General features: G+C 39.6%; 2 protein-coding genes across 2 annotated transcripts; both read left to right on the top strand.

Annotated features, from left to right (window-relative positions):
* The first annotated feature begins 336 nt into the window (after nucleotides 1–336).
* Nucleotides 337–5,001, top strand: LOC109147371 (protein FAR1-RELATED SEQUENCE 5-like). Its single transcript, XM_019295030.1, has 4 exons — nucleotides 337–549; nucleotides 3,073–3,145; nucleotides 3,380–4,202; nucleotides 4,359–5,001. The coding sequence occupies exons 1-4, from the start codon at nucleotides 337–339 to the stop codon at nucleotides 4,999–5,001; spliced, it is 1,752 nt and encodes a 583-aa protein (XP_019150575.1).
* A 6-nt stretch (nucleotides 5,002–5,007) lies between these two features.
* Nucleotides 5,008–5,751, top strand: LOC109147370 (protein FAR1-RELATED SEQUENCE 9-like). Its single transcript, XM_019295029.1, has one exon. The coding sequence runs from the start codon at nucleotides 5,008–5,010 to the stop codon at nucleotides 5,749–5,751; it is 744 nt and encodes a 247-aa protein (XP_019150574.1).
* The last annotated feature ends 4,085 nt before the right edge of the window (nucleotides 5,752–9,836 follow it).

Genomic DNA, 9,836 nt, shown 5'->3' with positions numbered 1-9,836 from the left:
TTTAACATCTGTTAAAATCAAGGTTAATAAAGGAATTTCACTCTTCTATCCTCTACTTTCCTTCCCGTCGTCACATTTCTGCTTCGCGAGGCCGGGATGGACCGCCAGAGACTCCCCAGAGTAATTCGCCGACGGTTGCGGCTGCTCACCTGCCCCGTGGATGAACATCTCCGTCCAACGCTCCATTTCCTGCAAACCAGCATCGGAATCGAGGACGTTTCCAGATGGGCGACTCTTTTTTGCTGCTCCGTCGACTCCAAATTCATACCCAGGCTCCGATGTGTGATTATCAACCATTGCCTAATAACATGCAATCCATATACTCCATTGGGGGTAATGAGTGGGTTGGATCCTTATGATTTGCATAACATTGACAGTATGGATGTTAGGTTTGACCAACCACTAAGGGTGCCTGGAGGAGATATCTACGACACAGTAGATGCTGTAACTCAACCTTTGTGTGGGGACGAGCCTCTACCCTACTTCGATTCTGATTATTCGTTTCACAACTCCAGCTTTGAACATTCTGATTCTTATCTACAGAGCGCTGTGAATAGTTTTTTGTCTCGCACAACGGTCACCCCAAACAAGGCACAAAGGAGATGGAAATGTTGTTCAGTGTATTGAAGTGGTTCTTGGTATGCATTTGGAGTCGATGGAGCAACAACGTTATGACGGGAGGAGAGAGGGATGAAATTCCTTTATTACCCTTGACTTTAACAACCCCAAACCTAACGGAGGACCATATTGGTTAACATTTACAAAGTTGAGGACTTTATTGAGTAAAAAAAATAGTCAAGGACTAAATTGATAATTTCATAATAGTCAAGGGACCATTTTGGTAATTAACTCATATATATATATATATATATATATATATATATATATATATATATATATATATATATATATATATATATATATATATATATATATATATATATATATATATATATATATATATATATGTAGGGTCGCACTCAGGTGTGGCGACCCCTTCCCGTGTGGTCATGTGGCGATTTTCAGAATACACCAATAGTTACGTAAGATATACACCATCAACGTTAGGAAATGCACCACAAAAAACGCACACAAATTAGGTACTCATTACCAACAACACACCATTAGGTGTGAGTAAAAATACCATACAGTGTTCGAAAATACACCATTGGGATTGGTGAGTTATATGGTTATTTTTTGGGTCTATTGTGTATTTTTTGGTGTTTTTTTACATTTCATTGTGGTGTGTTTCCTTTACACTATTGGTGCATGTTGTTAACACTGTTGGTGTATTATGAAATTCCGCCACACGACCACACCTAACAACATGACCACATATGAGCATTATTATTATTATTATTATTATTATTATTATTATTATTATTATTATTATTATTATTATTATTATTATTATTATTATTATTATTATTATTATTATTATAGATTCCGGATCAGGTGAGGACCTATCCTTAGGTGAGGACGTGAGGACTAATCCGATCCTTTCATTTAATTAAGCAAACGGCTGTGATTTAATTATATGCAATGAATTTAATTTTTCATACTCATTTTGTTGTGCATTCGTACTCAGTTTGTTGTGCATTCATTCTCAGTTTGTTGTGCATCCTGTGTTAGTTTGTTGTGCATTTTGTCCAAGTTTGTTGTGTATTCATATTGTGATTGTTGTGCATCCATCCCACTTTTTTGGGCACCGCGTTTTTGTTTTGTCGTAACCTTTAGATCACTCAAAATGGATGATCTGGATTAGTCCTCACGTCTTCACCTAAGGATAAGTCCTCACCTGATTCGAAACCTATATATATATATATATATATATATATATATATATATAATAATAATGCTCATATGTGGTCATGTTGTTAGGTGTGGTCGTGTGGCGGAATTTCATAATACACCAACAGTGTTAACAACATGCACCAATAGTGTAAAGGAAACACACCACAATGAAATGTAAAAAAACACCAAAAAATACACAATAGACCCAAAAAATAACCATATAACTCACCAATCCCAATGGTGTATTTTCGAACACTGTATGGTATTTTTACTCACACCTAATGGTGTGTTGTTGGTAATGAGTACCTAATTTGTGTGCGTTTTTTGTGGTGCATTTCCTAACGTTGATGGTGTATATCTTACGTAACTATTGGTGTATTCTGAAAATCGCCACATGACCACACGGGAAGGGGTCGCCACACCTGAGTGCGACCATATATATATATATATATATATATATATATATATATATATATATATATATATATATATATATATATATATATATATATATATATAGAGGATCATATGAGGTCATGTTCCCACATGAGGTCTAAGGTCAAAATCTGGCCGTTGATTATGTGGTGATCTATGGTTGTTGTTGATTTGGGTTTTTATTTTGTCATTTTTTTTTTCTTTTTCCGCGTGAGTGTGTAAGGACCTTTTTGTCTTTGTATTTTTCTTTCCTATTTATTTGGTGTCTTTGTCGGGTGAGTTTCTCATTTTTAGGAGTGTTATACATGGTAAATAAAGATTTTGAGCATTTATATTCTGATGTAGTAATCCACTTTATACAGTTTGTAGTGCTTGTGATTTTTCCTTTCATCGTTTCATAGTTTTTCAATTTTTTTGTCTTTCTCTGCGTGAAGGCGTATGGATTCTCCAGGTTAGTTTTTCCGTTTGTTTCTTGTATATTTTTTCTGAGCATCGGGTAGTGGTTGGTTTGTGTATAAGTATGTGTCTATTTGTATGACATGCGTTCTAGGTGCCGTGGTTTGATGTTGGTTATCGAGTTTTAATTTTTATATATAAGTCTGGGGTCTTGGATTATTGATTGGGTAGTTGGTTTGGTTTTATGTCGTAGTTGTATTTGTTATTTTCATTTTTTAATAACTGCAATTGCCATATGTTTTTCGTTTTAATTTGTTTTGGTAAATTATGCTTTTCGGTATTTGTTTGACATTATGGCTTATGTGTGCTGGGTTTGTGTTCGATGGTAGGATGTTGTCGTGGTAGTTTGTGTATTTCGGTGTAAATGGTTGTTGCATTTCGTTATAGATTGTTCTGCTAATTTATGGATTTCGGTGGTGGGTTGACAACATTGCTTGTGTGTTTCTGGATTTGGTTCGCTGTTAGTATATTATGTTGTTAGTTTTGTGCATTCCGGTGTACATGGCATTTGCATTTTATATTGGTTTTGAAGGGTTTTGGTTTGTAGGGGGTAGGGGTTTTCTTCGTAAAGTGCATTTTGTGTTATTTGATATGTGCAAGCAGCTTGTTTTTTTTTTTTTGGAATGATATGCATGCCGTTTTATTTTGACCGGTTTTGTGTTTGTGTGTATATTTCTGTTTGATGTTTGTGCAGCACGGTCGGAATCGCAGCAAGGGTGTGTTATGGACGTGTCCCCCGATGGGACTAAGTTTTGGACGCCTTCGTGTGATGCGGCGGTTAGGCCTTTTGAGGGGCAGACTTTTCCTTCTCTCGCTCACGGTATTGATTTTTATCGTCAGTATGCGTCGCTCGTTGGTTTTGATGTACGTTGTAGTTCGTTGCGTAGGAATAGGGAGGGTGTTGCCGTGAAAGACTTGTTGGTTTGTTCGCGTGAGGGCTTCAAGCAGGCGGTGCAGGGCTCTGTTGTTGTGGATGCTGCGTTGGATCAAGCACCTGTGGCTCCGAAGCGCCGGCGTGTTTCAAATAGGGTGGGGTGCAGAGCGAGGTTGGTGTTGAAGATGGGTGACGATGGGGTTTTTGTGGTTCATTTCATTGAGCTACGGCATAATCATTGTTTGTGCTCGGATGTGGCTAAGCCTTTCTTGCGGGGTAATCGTTCCATGGATGTGCAACATCAGATTTTTGTGCTTAAGTGTGCTAGGGCCAACGTTGGGCCCAATAGGTCGTTTCGTTTGGCTAGGGAGTTTGCTGGGTCGTATTCAAATGTTGGTGCGACATGTGTCGATTTTAAAAATTTGAAGCGTGATTTAATGGCATTTATTAGAACGTCAGATGCTCATATTGTTGTGAAAAAATATGCTAAGAAGGTAGATGATTGCCCGGATTATGTCTTTAGATATGATGTTGATTCTCAGGATCAGTTATGTAGGGCTTTTTGGACTGACCCTATTGCGAAGGAAAATTTTTTAGCTTTTGGAGAGGTGGTGTCGTTTGATGCAACCTATGGGACTAATAGGTAAGCCACGTGTTCTTAAAAAAAACTTTCTTGTTGTTGTTTTTTTTTTTTTTTTTTATTACTGGTATGTGCAGTTTATTGTTATGTATTTGTGCAAGCAGTATGCTAAAAACCATGGGGTTTTTTTTTTCGTTGGTCTAGTGTTATGTATTGCAGGTATGGTATGGTGTTGGTCCCGTTTACTGGTGTTGATAATCACAAGAGAGGTGTCACATTTGCAATGGGGTTGATTTCCCGTGAAGATGTGGACTCTTACGTGTGGCTTCTCCAGCAATTTAAAAGTGCAATGAGTTGTGTGCCTAGTTGCACTATCACTGATCAAGATCCTTCGATGCGGGTTGCAGTCCCTCAGGTGTTTGATACTACGCGGCACAGGTTTTGTATGTGGCATATTATGTCAAAGGTTGGCGAGAAGGTTGGTAATGTTCTATCTAAAGATGAAGAGTTTCGGCGCGCGTTGAATGATGTTGTTTGGTGTGAGACGTCGTCTGTGGAGGAGTTTGAGCGGGGTTGGCAGGACGTTATGAAAAAGCATAGCCTTGGTGACCACCGATGGTTTCGTCTTATGTATGATCTGAGATCGTATTGGATCCCTGCGTATTTTAATGATATTTTCATGGGTGGATTGCTTCGCACGACATCGAGGTCCGAAGCTGCGAATAGTGTGTTTGGTAGTTGCACAAACCAGCATGCTAGTTTGTCTGAGTTGTTCAACAATTTTGAAGGGGCTATTGATGCTCAACGTTTGGCGCAAGCCAAACTAAATGCCGAGTGTGAGGGTCATTTTCCTTTGTGCTAGACTCCAATGTTGATTGAGAAGCATGCGGCTGCGGTGTACACTATTAATGTTTTTTATGATGTGCAAGCCGAGGTTATCGCGGGATCTTTTTCGTGTCGTGCTGTGCGTTCAAATGTTGAAGGGCTGGTAACCCGGTATGAGGTTGAAGATGATGATGGCCCGGTACGCACCGTGAGTTTTGACTCTGGTAATGATGGTGTTGAGTGCACGTGTAACATGTTTTCACGGGTTGGGTTACTTTGTCGTCATATTTTCTGGGTTTTCAAGGATCGTAGGGTTGTTTCTATCCCTTCTCGGTATGTGATCGCACGTTGGACAAGGGGGGCTTGTGTGCGACAGGTGTTGGGTGTTCAACGTGGTGGCGATTCGGAGGTAGATGTCGCAATTGGTGAAGCTTGGGCAGAATTTTTTTCGTGCGTGACCATGGCTTCACGGAGTGTTGAGCATGTTACCAAGTTGAATGCAGCCCTAAAAGATTTCAATGCTTTTTTATTGGCTGAGAATGGTCCTACCGTTCGTGCTTCTTCTTCTAAGAAGCAACTTTTTGAGTCGTTTTGCGGTGCTTCGCCAGATGGTCAGGTTAATGTTCGTCCTCCTCCAATCTCTAATAACAAGGGTGGTGGCAAACGTTACAAAAGTACAAGGGAATTAGCTATTGAAAAGTCGGGGCGTCGACAACGCCAATGTCAAACTTGTGAAAAGTATGGGCATAATAGTCGTACCTGCCCGATGCGCAACGTTGACGTTTGATGAAGGGGGTCGTATTGCTCTTTGGTTTAAATTTGAATTTAAACATGTTGCTTTGTTTTTTACTTCGTCACTGACTTGTGTTTATTTCGCATTTGATTTGGGTTTCAATAATGGATTTGGTGTGGTTTTTTTTATTGGATTTGTGTTTCTATTCTGTTTATTAATTTTATATTTCCCCTTTTTTAGATAGGATGGTCGTGGTACTCTTTTATTCCGTTTTCATTTATTCAGTAACCACTTCCATCTTGCACAGTATAGTATTTTGTGGATGCACAAAGTAACTGGAATTTTATGCATGTTTGCACATATCTTTCCTTTGAGGTTGCACAACAATTTATTTGCCTTTGTAATTCGGTTTCGCGTCTTGTCTTGCACCCCCCTTTGATGTACCCTATTATTTCAACTCGGGGGTGTCATGCGGACATGCATGTTATTAACACTACAATGTTAAGTTGACTTCTTACCAGCGCTAATACGTCCCCCTACTGTGATGCATGTTGTGTTTCTGTGTGGGTGTACATCATATTAACGTGTCAAAATCTATTTAGTGGACTACGGGTTATTTGTTTTTGACATACGGTGGTATTATTTCATTCTTTTTCCCCACATTATGATGCCACATCCCACTTGCACAGTTCCGGTCATTGTGGTTGCACGCGGTCACTGGAATTTTATGCACAGTTGCACGTATGCTCCCATCAATGTTGCACAGTATTTCATCTGCACTATACCCGTTTGTGTTTTTTTTTATTACCCGATTTGTTAACGTACCACTATCGCACAGTCTAGGATTGGGACTTTGACATTAAATCTGGGTTTGTGCTCTGTCTTGCACGTTCGGTTCCCTCGCTTTGACCGATCATTGTGACTAAGGGTGGTCATGCCAACATGCATTTCAATACAACTTTAAACTTAAGTTGGTTTATTACACTTGTGCCTATCACTCCTACCGTTGTTCATTTTCTTTTTCTTCGTGGGTGCACACTACCTTCACGTGTCTTAATGTTTGTAGCGATCTACGGGGTTATTTTTTGTTGCCATTGTGCAGTGCAGTACTTTAGTAACCGCCGATGCACACACCCGTACATTCGGATATAACGTAATTGCACAAAGGTGTAATCCACTGAAGCACGAATTAATAAGTGTGCATTTAGAGCAGAATACCTTGTTAAATAAAAACCATGCATCTACATTTCGCACAACTTTACCCAAAAAAAGTTGTCCCTTGCCAAAAAAATACTACAAGTGTTAAACCTTTCATTGGTGTCCTTAGTCATGGGTTTTAAAGTCGTCAAAAAAAAATGCACAATCACACATTTTACTTGCTTAGCGGAATTGCGTGAACACTCCCTTGCCGTACAGTGGTGAGCTTTGGAGGCTTTTGTTGTGTTGCTCATTGCATTCGCTGAGCAGGATTTTCTTCATGTACTTCGCTCGGTATTCTTCTATTTTGGCTTTGTCTCCCTTGGTCAGCCCACATTCCCAATTCTTCGCTTTCTGCCCAATGAAGGATTCCATGTGCCTCATTGTATATACTCCACTGTCTGGGCTTTCTGTTGCATCCCTCCAAGGCATTTGCATTCTCTTTGGTTCCATTTCCAGTATTTCAGCCGCCCTTTTATGGTCTTTGTTATCGTCTAGGAAGCACCCGAGCATGTCCTTCTGGTTTCATACATAGACACGGTTAGTAACTTTTATCATATCACCGGTTAGCAACACATTTATATCTATATTGCACCTAAAGAGCAGTAACAGATGCACAGTTCCTATGAATAGAAGCTCTTACCTCGTAACAGTTGCACAGTTCCTATGCTTACAGCAGTAACAGATGCACATTTATATCTATATTCAACACGCGTATGATTAGAAGTTCTTACCAAAATGTCCGGGATTTTCCCATACACTTCCTCTTTTTTCCCTGCAGAAGAGTTGCCAATGATTTGCATTGTCCTTCCCTTTAGATCGGCGGCGATGACATAATAGTGACAATTGTTACATATTGGGAATATGAACTGCATTGCGCATTGAATTCGATTTGGTTAGCAAGAACATTTTTAAAACATGAACACATACATTGTTACTTCTTAGACTCTTAAGTCGTATGTTAACTTACCATGTCAATCTCTGTCCACTTCTTGTATGGGCTGAAAGTCATCTCGCTTTTCATTTTCCTTTTAAAAGTTTGAGCTGTTGTGCTCGTGTCCCTTTCCATCCCACCACTGTTTCCATCTGTGCATGCATACATAGTCATATTTAGTCAAATACAGTCTTCATATTATTGGAGTTTTTCAAGTATTCCTGTTTTTTTTTAATAAAATAGAATTTGCATACCGTTAGTTTGGTTGATGCAAAGAATCGTGCTGGATCAATGATTTTTTTTGCCCGTTCTTTGTCATTTAGTACGCATGCCCAGCTGTCTATAACTGTCGCGTTCACTTCTTTGCCCGTGTCTAGTGTCAGCAGGTCAGATCTTAATGCTCGTTGGGTGTTAAAGTGGAAGAGTTCCTCGTCCCTGGGTGGTTGCAAATCAGGTGATTAGTAATATTATTTTTCATTAGGTGCTGAATTGTAATGTGATCTTTCTTACTTGTCAGCATTTGCATTCTCGAGTATCCACTTCTTCATCTCACTTGGGGTGGGGGAGTACCATTTTGTGAGCTCTCTTCGTGCTATGCGATCATGCTCTGACGGTGTGCCTTGGTTTTGTGGTAAGTTGGTCGTCTTACCTTCATTACGTTGCACTTTCATTGGTGCCCTTTCTATGGCCCCTCCTTGGTCTCCTCTGTCCTTTCCTTTCGGGTTAATCAGTTGCTGCAAAATGTGTGTTTTAAAATTAATCTTGCTCCCGTGTTTTTGGTCATTATTTGCCCACTGTGTGATTAAACTTTTCGAGACTAGTTTATTTATTTTCACAAATGTAGCTAACTTTTAGACGTCTAATAGCCATACCATGTACATCCGTCTTATATGGTAACATTGCAATGCAGTTTACCACAATGCTGAACAATCAGTCCCCAAACACTTCACAGTCTAACTACCCAAACATTTCACAGATGCACAATTATCAACTTTTTAGTTCAAACTCATTTTCACATATTTCACACATCCACTTCCCAAACCTGTAACTATTTTTAAATCACGCAACATTGGCATTTTGTTTCCCAATATCATGCACATTATTTTAGTTTAAATTATTTTCCATAACGAAGCTTATATCGATTTAGCACGCGACATACCTCCGGAGGTGTGACGAATGAGTCTTCTGGTTGGTTTGGCGTGGGGTGCTTATCATTGCCGTCTTTTGATGCGTTCCTGGTTTCTCTTCCTTCATCTTCCATCTGCATCGCTTCCTCACACTGCGTTTTTGAACATTAAAATCACACTGCCAATCTGATATTGTTCAAAATAATATATTTGTGGTGCATTTTACAGTTGTCCTATTTATGAACATTCCTTTTTTAACTTACAGCATCATCTTCAATCACGGGGTCCTGATTTGGTTCACTCACCACCGGTACAGTGTGCATCTCCTGGGTTAAGCCTAGACTGAATGATGGCATTTCATATGCTGCCTCGGTGTCTCCCATATGCATGTTTATCTCAGTTTGTACTTCTGTCTCCGTGTCGCCTAAATCAGCTTCGCCACCATCCTCACCGGTACTTTTTGATGCACTGCTCACTGCCTCACCGGCACCTTGTGTTTCGGAGTGTGCTTGTTTGTGCTTGCATTTTTCTCTCGCTGCCACATATCGTTGTCCTACTCTTAACAGCAACTTACCCGCCTCCACTAACTTCTCGAACGTTGTAGGACTCAGTGTGCACTTTCCAGCTTCATCCGCAAGTTTAGTGAGTTCTTGCACTTTAGTTATAACCTGATTTGACGTTAAATGACCATTTTGCCCTTATAAATAAATAATTTTAAAAGAATTACATTTTTCTGGCCAAAATTGGCCGGCAATTTGGCCCGGAGGACCAAATCTGCTAATAATTGCGTAGTTAAAGGTTTAAATTGAGAGTTTTGAAAGTCACGTACTCAAATTATCAGTACCCTAATAGTCATAGGACCAAAAGTGCAATTTGTTCTA

This window comes from Ipomoea nil, unplaced genomic scaffold, assembly GCF_001879475.1.
Source record: "Ipomoea nil cultivar Tokyo-kokei standard unplaced genomic scaffold, Asagao_1.1 scaffold1993, whole genome shotgun sequence".
In the NCBI taxonomy this organism is placed as follows: Eukaryota; Viridiplantae; Streptophyta; class Magnoliopsida; order Solanales; family Convolvulaceae; genus Ipomoea; species Ipomoea nil.
Note: the sequence above shows the minus strand (reverse complement) of the source record. Positions and strands in the feature narration are given on the sequence as shown.